At 35.6% G+C, this 14,289-nt stretch overlaps 1 protein-coding gene across 1 annotated transcript in view; it reads right to left on the bottom strand.

The window, feature by feature from the left end:
• LOC139979002 (uncharacterized) overlaps window positions 1-14,289 on the bottom strand; it is a 144,253-nt gene that overhangs the window by 83,544 nt on the left and 46,420 nt on the right. The window contains exon 5 of the mRNA XM_071989642.1: window positions 6,206-6,514. Coding sequence (XP_071845743.1) covers window positions 6,206-6,514 — 309 coding nt within the window. The remainder of the gene's footprint in view (window positions 1-6,205; window positions 6,515-14,289) is intronic.

Raw genomic sequence — 14,289 nt, 5'->3', positions numbered from 1 at the left:
TATAATGTTTAGGAGTTTACCCAATTGAAGTCAGTCAGAAGTAAGTTAATGTATGCATTTTCAACCTTTAAACCCACAGGAACACTAGATGAACTCTGACTCTGACAACAAATGACAAACTGCAAACAGTTGATGGTTATCAAGTGTGACAATATGATTCTAACTTGACACTTGACCTCAAATTCCTAAAAGTCCTAAGCAAACAGCAATTATAGCCAACTTTGATGAATATCTATTTACTATTGTGGAATCGCAATCGTATCCTTTACCTCAACAATGAAATCTATGAACCTCTTAATTACTTTGAACTTAAATTTCTGTATGATTCATAGAGCACCACAACAACAAAAATATGACTGGGTCAAACTTTTGTGAAGTTTTGTAAGAATTTAGAGGAAAAGATGCATCTTGTCAACTCTAGTCAGAGAGAAGACAGGCAGATGTTAATTTATCAAGCTACCTAGTATTGCTAATATGAGCCACAACAAATCTTTATGTTTTTGTGTTTCAATAATACTATGCAAGGCATATCGGTTGCCCCTTGCCTTTTTAGGACTCAAGGACTCTGCCACTCGAATCAATACAAAACCACTCATGGTTATGATGTGATATAATATAAGGCATATCCTTGATCTTTGAAAAATTCACAATTACTTGGCCACATCCAGGGTACCACCAACTCAAACATTGGTTTCATTAGTAAGTCAAGCCTCGGGCTAACCCAGGTCAAGAGAGCTCAGTTAATACTAAGGCCATCAAAAGTTTCTGCTTCACTTAATATATTATGCACACCAATCTAAACAGTGGATGTTAGTTGTGGCACATACCAATGAACTTAAATTACAAGCCTTATATCAACGTTTTCCATTTAAAAATAACAAATTAAAAAAAAATGGAAGTGTAAAAATGATGGCTGATGCTTTCTGTGAAATGACAGTTCATCATAACCTTACATTTTCAACTGCTACAAGGATTCATGTGATACTTAAACGTTCTAAATATTTCACAGGAAAAATCAGAGTATTCAACACTTCATGAAACATGCCATATGGCTGATAGAACACCATGTAAATATATGTAAAAATTAACTTTTAAGTGGAAACAATAAGAATCATTGAAATCTCCTGGGTATGAAGTAACCAACTTGTTTAATCCAATTTTTTTTCCACTTGGTACATTGAGGTGATATGGTTAGAAACAACAGACAGCATATGAAATGCTTGATAATAATACAAGTGTAGATAGTGTAGGAAGTTAGACACATTGTGCCCACAGGTAGAGACCAGACAGCCAACAGTGGCCATGTGTGTGAATAGAAAGTAATAAGCCAATAAGTAGATAATTGTAGGCTGACAGCAGCCATGTTTGGGGGAAATAGAATGTGTAAACAGGTTCATAATTTAGTAAAACTTGTAGTAACTGGAATATTTTCAGAAACTCATAAGATCCCAAATAATGTGGAATGAATTGAGCATGTCTAATGTTTGACTAACTTGTGATAATACAACAACATGTTGGTAATTATGTAGCTGTGGATAGATTAAGCACAGGACATCTGGTTCACAGAAATGACTGCATATGTAACGAAGCTATAAACCTAAAACTGGTCCTGACAAGAAGTGAAATACTGACATCAAAAGCAGCTTGTAGCTCAAGGCAAAATGACTGATCAATCAAGTCAGTAATAAACTAACAACTATTTTAGCTAAAGTGAAAACATGGATCTGTGACTACATTTGTATTTTGTACAAGTCATTAATCAACAACAAGTCACAGAGCTGATGGGCCATGCTTTGCCCCAGACATGACGATAGCAGCGCTTCCATAATTCCGGAAGGTTCCCACTGGGACTGGAATTTCAGTGATGTACTTTACTGGAGGAGAGAAACACATCTAGGGAGATCATGTGTAACTTGCATGAAAGCCTGCCAGATATTATTCATTCTTCCTTTTTATAATCCCATTTTGTAGTTGCTCTCCTGTCAAGCCTTAGCAGCCCTACACAACATTGTGTGTTTTCAGTCCATAGAATTATTTCTAGCAGCTCATTCATAAACATTCTTCAAACAGAGGCTTAGTCACTCAGCTCTTGTAAATAGAGAGAACATGCCAATATCGTTAAAAATAGGGCAGATTTGTAATGATGTCATCAAATTTGTGACAATCCTAAATTAACTTCATACTTAGTACATTTCATTAACATGACAAACCATGTTTATATCAGCTAATGTATCATAATATTTGGGGTTTCATAATGAGTATTTGTATGGAATTTAATACATAGGTATAAGAGTCCTCTAAAAGTCTGGAACTGAAAGGAAAGACTGATACACAGATAAATGTTTCCCTGACAATCCATTTACTTGATCATTTGCAGTTACTTTGAATTATACTCAGTGGGTTTGGAATAGTTGCAGAGGATTAGCAACCAAAAAGCTACTTCCAAGGATAACTTCCATCAGCTGTCTTCTATCTGCACCTATTTGATTTGATAGACAAAACTTGAGGTACACTGCATTTCAAATTATACAAGATGAGTACCTGTCCATTGCTTCATGGCTCCAGTGAGCTAGCAAGGGGATATCATACGGATATAACTTTGAACTGCAAACTCAAAGTTACTTAGTCCAAAGGAGCCAGGAATTTTTCACAGTAAAGAAATTGTAAGATGTCTGGGTACCATTTTAATGATCACTGCAAGATCAAATCTAGGTTTTACAGCTCACCATTATGACCAAACCTGAACAGATCAACATACAAATGTAAGGAATATTTGGTCCTTCCTACTGTTGGTGGCTCTACATTATTTGTATGATATCTCAATGCCAAAAAGTCAATTCATTTAGTCTTGAGATCGTAGTTCTAAGATGGAAAGTGTGAATAGTTTTTTTATATGTTTTATTAAACATCCAGTCTGACAAAGATTCCAGAGTGATTTCTTTGAATTAACAATGTTATCCAAAATACTCCTTTTTCAACATACAGGTTGTGTTTGTGTAAAGGGACTACCTACATGCAACATTTAAAGTGTTCAGCAACTTTCTAGCACATGCAGTCAACTCTTTGTAGAAAGGGAGTTTAGAATAGGAACATAACTAATTCAGCTGAATGTATGTCACATACTTCACCTGCCCCTTCTACTCCTGTACACCTTAGGACTGACTGATCGATCTACTTATATCAGTTTACCACTACTGCAACAAAATGACAAGACCTCTGCATATATCTATCGTAGAAGATATGCAGGCGTACTGAGGGTCTGTTTCAGTCCAACAAAGATGTGAACAATGCCTCCACCAAAGGTTGTAAAATTAAGGATAACATCCAACAATAGACCTGATGATATAATCCTCTATAACTGTTTGTACAGAGGAATGGTGATCTATTGTTCTTGTAGACAGATGGGGGTGGCTAGCGATCAATATTCTTGCTATCACGGCAGGTATGTGAGACAGGGTAATCCATTATTTGTAACTTCAACGTATTTAGACAGCAGACCTATGACATTTGAGTTGAGGTGCCAAGTTTCAATTGCTCATGGGGCCCTCTCAAAGTGTCATGAAAAGTAGATTTTCATGAGACATTTACGTTCACAGCAACAATGATTGTCATGTGAACACTCTGCAACCATGACACATAACAAGTATTGACTAGGAAGTCTAAAACATATCAAATGTGTAGTTGACATAACAAAAAATATTAATTGTATTCTGGACTGAATGTAATTCAAACTATGGCAACTACAGCCTGGTTTAATTGCACAACTTCCCAAAACAATGTTACCTGTACATGAGTGCATTCCACTAAAGAGCAGTGCAGCTTTCTGCTCTGTATTATAACTAAAACATCCGTCTGCAAAAAGCTACAATGGCATCGCAATGAAATATAACAAAACCTGTATGCATTTCAAAAGAAATACATTATTTGGCAAACCTTTCTAAATTGAGTTGGATTCCTTCGTCTGTCTCGCACAGCTTCACTGCCCAGTGTAAACACTACACAGTCATGGAAATATCTGTTCATCCGTTTACAAACACAGTTAAATGTACAAATACACAAGAATGCATTTAATGATTTGCTCAACTTTATACAAAACGAGTAAAAAAAGGTATCAAACTGAGCTGTGAAGAGAATATAAGGCCTATCAGTAGAGATTTTACTGATGTAGGGTGCTTAATTCTTTTTCCAGATGAAAACTTGCTTTGTTCCGACAACAAAACTTGGAATGTTCAGGGTGTTTGCTAGTTGCAAGATCAGATCCACTTTGAGGTAAGCTCAAGGCCATACATTACCAACAGATTCTTTAAAATCTTAAACAATGCTATAGAAGCCAGTCAAGTTTTAACACTTGATTCAAAATTTAATATGAGGTGTACTTATTTTAAAAGATGCATACTAGTATTACTTTTGGAGGCTTGGTAATTTATGCAAAATCAATGCAGCAATGAAAGAGTTGTCCGATGTTCTTCCAATCCCCAAAGGCTCACTCATTTGGGAATGACACTAGATTGTATTTGCAGCAGTATGTTTTTATATTTTAGAGGAAGGTGCTAATAATACTAAGAAGAAAACGCATGTGTCCTGTTTTTTTAAAGAAATTTAAACCGAACTTCAGGGAGCGGTTCATGATGCACCAGTTGACAGCCTACATACCCCCAACACAAGTATACTCTATGTAGCAATGTTAGCATTATGTTAAAAACAGGTAAAATACTGCAGAAGTAGCTTTGAACTTGAGCATGGTCAATTTGTGACAAAGTATGTCTACAACAAACAATCTCAATGGGAATTAACTGTGTGAAAAAGTTTGATAGATGCATACGCAATATGTACAAAGTTTATCGAGTGCGGTATGCGGAACTCACTGAGACACGTTTTGACAAACAAATTGTAGACTACAAAAAGAAATCCACCTTTTACTCTTACCCTTTCTGTTAAAGAATTGTTTGAACATTATCTTTTAAAACTTATGACATACTGTTTTATGTGTGAAACTGACTATCATTCGGCCATAATCGACTTAAATAATTCATTCATAAATATTTCAGAGAAGGCAGGGGCTTGTCGTTTTCCGATTTTACATGTGTAACATAAAAAAAATTCTTAAGTTTCACTTGATTGCAGTAGATTATGAATCACACACATCTTTCTATTATCCCTGTTCCCTCTCCCCCACCTACAATTATTGTTCAATCCAAGTTCTTGAGAAAACATAATGGCCACAATATCATTTCCATGTTTTGTGATGAAAATTTGACAAAATACCCTAACTTTATGAATTTTGCACATTAACCCATAGGATACGCTGATCAGTTGATTACACAGTAAAATTAACATAGCAGTGATCAAATTTTCCACAAAAGGATTTTGAGTATGCTTAAATATTTACAGACAGCTTGTTATGGACTATCAGCTTATCAAATCATTGGAAAATATCTGCAGACTATTTGGAAACAAATCTCTGTGACTGTCTGCAATTCTTGATGTATTTACATGCATGTACAACTTAAATGAGTTATTACCGCTCAAATTAGCGCCTTTGCTGAAATACTTTGTGATGATAATACATAGTGATGATATATTTTGGAATTATTTGCTATTTTTGTGTGAATCTTATGAAATGTATTTGTCCATCGGACGACCACAAAGGGAAAATTTGACTGTCCAAATAGAGAAAAATTGTCATCTAGGAAGATTGAACGAACTTTAAAATATTACCTTAATGGGTCAACACATACTGCTGGTTTTTTCTTCTTCTTGTATAAAAATGCGTGTGTTATCTATAGCGTCTAGCCTGTTAATCAATTACTTCTTTATGCACTTGTACAAATTTCACAATGTTTAAATTTTGCATGCCGTTCTTACCCATTTTACGCATACTTTTTCATGATAAATTTTCTTCGGTTTTACGGTTTTTATGAATGTATGCAACTGGTTAAAACTGCGGTTTCAAAAACCTGTTTTAGTTACAATACCGATTTACCATGCAGCCTCATTCACATGTTGGATTGTGAAGAATAATTAGGAACAATCAGAGAACAATAAGCAACTTACCATGACAAGTCTTTACCTTATATACAGACACGCATGTACCTCCTCACAGAAAATAAGTACGGCATTCAAAAGCTTACAGGTTCTCCGGTTTAATGACCACTTATAAAATACAAATGTCAATTTCCCACTATTTTATGGGTAGTTTACTTACTTTCATCAAGCCTCCCTGAATCCACAACCAAGTTCCAAGACGGAGGAAACTCCAAATGCTGAAATGCTGCAGTCAAGCGGCTGTCAAGGGTGGATCTATCCTCGGCCTGTAAATCAAAGTGCTCTGATTTAATTGCTAGCGGGTTATCTAACGAGTCAGGATCCCACACACTGCTAGCCAAAAACTGGGCAAGATAGAAAGTTGAGTCCGGGCGGAAGATAAAATTAGACTTTGCAAGAATTCGTACATCCGATAAACTGGGCTGTATGGCACACACAGCGAGGTGAGCATCTTCAAAGCGATCGTGACCTGAAAAAAGAGAGGGAAGTCATTAAACAAAGTTAGCTGCTTCTGTTCATGTGACAATAGTAACTACTAATTGTTGCTAATGTCCTTAAAATATCATATAATAAAGATGCTCAAATGGAACATAATCTATCAGATCGATACTTTTTTCAATCAACTTGCCATTTTTTTTTTTTTTTGCTGCTTTCGTGTCTTCTTGAATTAAGAAATGTAATCTATGAGAATACTTTATAACCAGTCGTTAGACATTTCAGAATTGAGAAAACGTAGTAATCCTCCGAAACGACATATTATTATACCAACTTGTGATTTCATCATTACTCAAAATTTATAATCAGTTAATCACTGTATGTACAAAATCTTCTTTTGTCAGAACAATGTTTTGCAGCTTTACTTCTTATGTGTCATTTTGACATCTATTTGTTGTAAATCAAACTCCCAAAAACTAACAAATCTTAAGACGTTCAATCTTTGCAAAGACTCTTCTGGACATCTTCAGTTGCAGAATGATTACAAGGACAGTAGACTGAAAGTTCTTGAGAATTCACAGGTATAAATTTACAGGTAAGTGTTAAAGATTACCAGAGAGCTCTAGACGGCATACATTGAGAGTGCAGTAATTGTGTGGAGATAGTAAGTGCTAAAATTTACAGGATGGCCATAGACACCACACAATGAGAGTGTAAAATAGTCGTAGGGAGGAAGTAAATGATAAAGATTACTGGATACAGTAGCTCTAGATAGCATAAAACAGGAATACAATAGTTGTGGGAGACAGTAAATGTTAAAGATTTACCGAGGATGGCTCTAGACACCACACAATGAGAGTGCAGTAATTGTGTGGAGAATCTAGTAAGTATTAAAGATTACCGGATGGCTCTAGATAGCATACAACAGGAATACGATAGTTGTGGGGAGACAGTTAATGTTAAAGATTTACCGAGGATGGCTCTAGACACCACACAATGAGAGTGCAGTAATTGTGTGGAGAATCTAGTAAGTATTAAAGATTACCGGATGGCTCTAGATAGCATAAAACAGGAATACAATAGTTGTGGGAGACAGTAAATGTTAAAGATTTACCGAGGATGGCTCTAGACACCACACAATGAGAGTGCAGTAATTGTGTGGAGAATCTAGTAAGTATTAAAGATTACCGGATGGCTCTAGATAGCATACAACAGGAATACGATAGTTGTGGGGAGACAGTTAATGTTAAAGATTTACCGAGGATGGCTCTAGACACCACACAATGAGAGTGCAGTAATTGTGTGGAGAATCTAGTAAGTATTAAAGATTACCGGATGGCTCTAGATAGCATAAAACAGGAATACAATAGTTGTGGGGAGACAGTAAATGTTAAAGATTTACCGAGGATGGCTCTAGACACCACACAATGAGAGTGCAGTAGTTGTGTGGAGATAGTAAGTATTAAAGATTACCAGATGGCTCTAGATAGCATAAAACAGGAATATGATAGTTGTGGGAAGACATTAGATGTTAAAGATTACTGGATGGCTATAGACACCACACAATGAGAGTGCAGTAGTTGGGTGGAGATAGTAAGTATTACAGATTACCAGATGGCTCTAGATAGCATACAACAGGAATACGATAGTTGTGGGGAGACAGTTAAAGTTAAAGATTACTGGATGGCTATAGACACCACACAATGAGAGTGCAGTAGTTGTGTGGAGATAGTAAGTATTACAGATTACCAGATGGCTCTAGATAGCATACAACAGGAATGCAATAGTTGTGTGGATATAGTAAGTATTAAAGATTAACGGATGGCTCTAAATACCACACGATGAGAGTGCAGCAGTTGTGTGGTAAGAGTGCAGTAGTTTTGTGGAGACCATAAATGTTAAATATTACCAGATGGCTCTAGATACAATAGAGTGTACAGTAGTTGTGTTAAAGATTACCAGATGGCTCTAGACAGTAGTGTGTGGAGATATATTAAATTGAGAAGTGAGGTAAATTGGCATTTATAAAAGAGAAAATGGGTGAACTATATATTTACTACACCTGGGAAGATAATAGAGAGGATGTAACTGTGTGTTCATGATACATAGTTTGAGTTCTCCTATAGTTTTGAGAAAAAGAAATTTTGTACTTAGAATGATTATTGCAGTCACATTTTGCCACAAACACTGCATGGAAGTTGAAGCTGCAACAACTACAGTAGCCTTTGACTGTTTTCACAAACATACTTTCCATATGAAGTTAGGCACCCTCTTCATGTATCTATGAATATAAGCCAGCATGCAGTGTGTCAATGTACTGCAGAAGCAGTGTGTTCAATCTATTAAGTCCCATTATTGTCTTTTATTGCCAGTAGAAGCTGCAGGAAGCTGTTACACCTGAAGTATCTTGCATTTCAAGTAGAGATTTAAGGGAGGCACAGGAAGGTATCCCAGATCTAGATCAAGCATGCTACTCATAGAAACACTCTCAAGAAACTGAGAACAAATACAGTATCATCTGGTTACATAAAGGATTGTCTGGTGGCCCAAAGAAGTTACCTTAAAAAATGATAAGTAATTTTCCAAACATGTTGTCAAAGTATGTGAACGCTAATGTTGCATTTGACAGAGAAACAATTTTTCAATCGTTAGGGATAGACATTTCCAATATGATTTGAACAGTACAGAACGTGACGTCATCTACGCTAATGCAGATTGCGACATAACCCACGCTCTGTACAGTACCTACAGTAATCACAACAAAAACCGCGTTTGTATACAGATTAATTTCTTCCTTAATTTTCGGTGAAATTTCTTCAAAATTAGATAAGTTTTCAAAACCTCCTTAAGCCGCCATATATGTAGTAGATCGGTAGTCTTTGTGTAACACAAGATAAGTTTTAACAGCAGACTCTTCGTTGTTTATACATCGCGCTATCCAGCTCCAACGCGAAGAATTTTCACATATAGGCTACTCTAACGTTTACAATCAGACAGTTCTGCGAAGCCTAAGCTTCTCGGTACTACATTCTGCTCCGACATCCATTCCGCCAAGTTTCATCTTTCGGGGTTCCGAATACTTTTCAAGTTTCCTTTTACTGTAAATTTGATCTGTGAATTTTATTTCAGCGATTCGAACAGTTTATGAACTGTGGTTTGAGTGTGAGAGTGTATTATGTGCAACGCTATAAGTAAACCAACTTGGCATGGCACAGTATAGGCTATAAACGTTCGCGATATGTACGTTTATATAATAGGCAATCACCTGTGCGTGTACACGTGCGAGTGTATTTGCTGGGGAAATGGGTGTGCTAACTTCAAGTCGCCTGTTTTGCCTATTTGCCAGCACTACGTCAATCACCATAACAAACGGTACTTTTGGTGAGAAACTGGTGAATTTGAAAACCAGATTTCTACAATAAAAATATGTCGAATGGGGACAATTTTTACATGGTTAGAAAAAGAAAAATAATAACTACAAGGACAATGTATCAAAATCTTCCACCAGACAATTCCTTTAACTACATAGTACTATTTATAGAACCCTCTGGCTTTATCAATGCACAACAAGTTGTGCAATTCTTGAGAACAGCCTTGCATAAATATCCATTTGTGGGGGAAATTTATCAAAACCGTAAGAGAAATGTTAACTAAAATTATAGTGTCTTTGCCCTCCTGTAACAACAAACGCTGTAATAGTTTCATCAAGACATATTGAGCAGCAATGAGGCTGCATTCTGAAAACATTTTGAATATAATCTTACTGGTTGAAAATATCCACATCCATTGTGCAGAGAGACAAGGATCCTAACTTATTCAAGGTGTGATATCAAATTCTCTAGTTCAAAGAAAATGCAATATGAAGATATTAAGCAAGTTAAAATACTTGGCCACAAAACATCCGTGAACACAATTGATTTACTCTTGCAGTTTCACTATGACTGTCAAATTTAATACCCCAGAATAGCATTACTATCCATTTTTCAAATGTCCAATTTTTAATACGCCATTTCATTTTCTGAAATAAAGTAACCATGACATTCCGTATTGTAACTTGATGTTCATTTAGTTAAATACTGCAGCTATGTATATGAACATCAAGTTTTGTCCTGCCCTGAAAGTGCAAGTATTATATGACAAAATAAAAACTCTTGACCAATCTTATATGCAAAACAGATAACCCTCAGTACTGTACATCCTGTAAAAGTATTACTGGGTACATGTAATGATGATGCTTGGAATGAGTAGGAGAAAGTTTTGCTGAAAGCTTTTATCATCTGATGCAAACCTTATGAAACACACTTTATGCAACACACTATATGAAACACACCTATAACTTGCTGATTTAAATATAGTTAATTTGTGTGGTGAGATGTTGCATGTTAATAGTCAGTTGCTATGAAAAGCTGCAGTAAAAGCTGTTTTACTGTTGTGCCCAATTATTAGAAACCACTTGAATGCTATAGACTATTACATTCAGTTAGCTGTATAAACTATATAAAGGAAAGATACAGCAAAGTAGCGAGGGCAGTATTACTCATACATCAGTAAGTGGGAAGGTTAAACAGTCATGACATCATACACTCCTGGACTAAGGAGATGAATGGATATGTGTCTGTTGGTGGCAATTTGGTGTGAGAAAGGTGAGTGTGGCATTAGAGAATGCTTTGTGATCTGGCAGAGGATATTCAACAACTTTCATTTATACTCTGAGCCACTATTACTATGGTGTGATATTATGAACTTGGTGTTAAACTTGTACACACGTTTCTTATTATATGGGGAATAATATATAATATTCTAGCATTTTCCTTTCTTCAGGAATCTTCCCACATTCTTCTCCCTTGACTGTTTCTTTGATAGATTTCAGAATTCACTCTCAACTATAAACTGTATAGTTCATGTTAAAGAATAACTGTGGAATTATCTTTATGTAGAGTTGCATCAGATCCAGATTTATCCCTTATCAAAAATCCTTTCGAGCTTACGTTTCAGCTTACTACGCAGTGGGCACTGTCGAAGGCGTTGAAACAAAAACAGGGCTGAAATAACACCACCAGTATTGAAGGAAATGAACAAAAACAAATGTATCATTACCATGCCACCTCTCAACATATACAGATAGTAACCTGTTCACTGTAGACATAGTGGAATGAGAGTCATCTAGGTGTGAGGAGACGAGTAAATGAGGAAGTCAAGGAAATATTTATTTACACTATCCTATCTTCTTCTTTTTTAAATATACAAAAGATTTCCAATTCAAACAACTAGTGCAAACAACTTCCACTATTTACTCATGACTTTTGTAAGTAGGTTTGTAGAGTAGACCATTTGTTTATAAGTTTATGAAACTGGTATCCTTTACAAAATCATCAGGGTCAAGTTGTTGCTGCTATTTTCATACCACATACATTGTCTGTCCTTCCCTCCCGAGTCATAAACTAACCCTTAAATTGCTCAGCTGTGCATCTTAAGGCTATTTAAAGGTACAGCTTTCAGTTGCAAATCTAAAGTGATACTTTCTGTAATAAAACCTGAGATCCACCAATCAAATTAATCCAAAATGCAGAGTGGCAAATGCCACTCAACATTCAATATTGGCACACAGGTGAAAGAAACACTTGTGTGAGAATTTTATTTAAAACTTCTCAAATTCTTCAAATATTCAATATAAGCCAGGATAAATCTCTTGCCCAGAAGATCTCATTCCTCAGCATGTGGACAACACATACATGCTGTTGTTGCTTGTATCCAATTTCAGTACTGAATTGCACTGTTTTTTTCTATATTATTTGTTTTTTCATTACTCTTAATGATTTTTCAAAGCAAAAAGTAATAATTGGATGAAATGACGGAATGAACCTATCAGAAACTTTGCTATCATTTAAGGCATATTGTGCTGTCAATTACAAAGAAAAGACTTCACAATGTGAAAAGAAGTTTATTCAAAAAATGGACATGCACTGTCAGAATATACAGGAAGAAGATACTGTTCACAGTGCTCAGTACGTAACATGTGGTTATGTAACTATTCTAAAGTACAATTAGAGGATATGTACTAACCAAAGACTATGTACCTTAGTGTTGAAAAACATACTTCAACTTACTACAAAGAAACACATTAAAACCTGTTTTTGAATGTCTTATCTGAGAAATGAAAGTAATTCTACACAAACTTCCAAGTGACAAAATGAAAGCTTCAGGCTTCAATTTACTGTCTTCTCAATCAATCAACGTTACACCCTCAAGTTAATATACCGTACACAGTTTCGAAAAGCATTGTCAGCTTTCAATAACAAGTTATTATTTACCACAGAGACTGACACTTACCTTTCAATACCTATCCCAGTTTGTGAATATAAATGCCCATCATTCAGTAGAAGTTCCAAATAATTATTAGCAGTATTTCCATTCAACTAAAGGAATGCTGTCTCTAAATGATAATAGTTTACAACCCTTTGATCAAGAACAACTTCTTCTCCATATATCGGTGTATAAACTAGAGCATTTGACACAAGAAACCAAGCCAGTTCCTTAACGACTAAGATACTTCAAAACATAATCCCTCCCACACACTGTAACTAGAGAAACATTTCTGCATAGTACCTGGTTTGGCAGTATATATGAGGGTTAAGATGGGTCACCCACGCAGAGGTCACATTACATTAAGCTCTGGGGCCTGGCTATTTGTGAAATTTGGCAACTTTTAATTTCTGAGAATGGAGGAATGTCATTATCATATTAATATTGTTAGAGTTACACAAACATTGAGCCTAGATAATCATATTTATGAGACAGTGCAAAAAATGGGAGGAATAAGACAATTCACACAATAAGTAATCATAGCCAAAATCTTTTGTTAGATACAGGCTAAAAATCAAACCAAATCAATTATGCAGCTATACTACGTCTTGGTTCGGGTTTCCTCACATCGGAACACAGTTCCATGTAATTATGCAAAACTACTCTCAAAACAGTTTACATTTAAAGGAAATAACAGTGTCTGGATCAATTCTGACCAAAGCTACAATTTGAGGCAAACTACAGCTGAATTTGTTGGGACTTCATCATGGTAGTTGGATCATAATAGATTAAAAACCCTGTAAGACCTCGCTAGATATCTTTCAAAGTTTTAGGAGGGGAATGGGGGTATCTGACAGTAACATGTTTGTTGCATGATGTTGAGTGTCTGACAACCAAATTCATCCAAAGTCAAACCCAAAATAAAACTTGTTGTTGCTGTGAAAATTGTAATCCAACCACTGGCTGACTTGCTATTATTCCTCATACATAACACAGCCATATAAAGTGTGCATAACAAATACCTTGTTGCTTTCTTAACTTGTTCAGACCAAAATCATAAATATACACACAAAAAAATGTCTGTCATCACAATTTATATCTTTTCCAGTTTTGATGTGTTTCTTCAAATCACATTATCTACTGTTACAAATCACTAATTTGTTCATTCTTAACTAAACGGCCAATTTCTGTGGAAAAGGAACACCTCATCATAATAATGTGATTGAGGGAACCTGAAAACACTGAACAGCTGATGTACAGTAGACAGGCAATTGAATTAAATGCATATATGTATATAACCGTATACATGCATGATGAGATATTCAAGAAAGATTCACAGCTGCCTAAATACATGTGTAGCTAAAATTAACCTCTATTGTGTCTTAGAAGGCATTTTCCCTCGATGAGCAGACCGATCTATATCCTTTTGATACCTTTAAATTTGTTGTAACTGTTGTAATATTAAAAGAAAAATGTCCATCAGCACTATCTTTCCCCTGAAGTTCT

The sequence above is a fragment of the Apostichopus japonicus genome, chromosome 13, assembly GCF_037975245.1.
Source record: "Apostichopus japonicus isolate 1M-3 chromosome 13, ASM3797524v1, whole genome shotgun sequence".
Classification (NCBI taxonomy): Eukaryota; Metazoa; Echinodermata; class Holothuroidea; order Aspidochirotida; family Stichopodidae; genus Apostichopus; species Apostichopus japonicus.
This window is presented reverse-complemented; position numbering and strand designations above follow the sequence as displayed.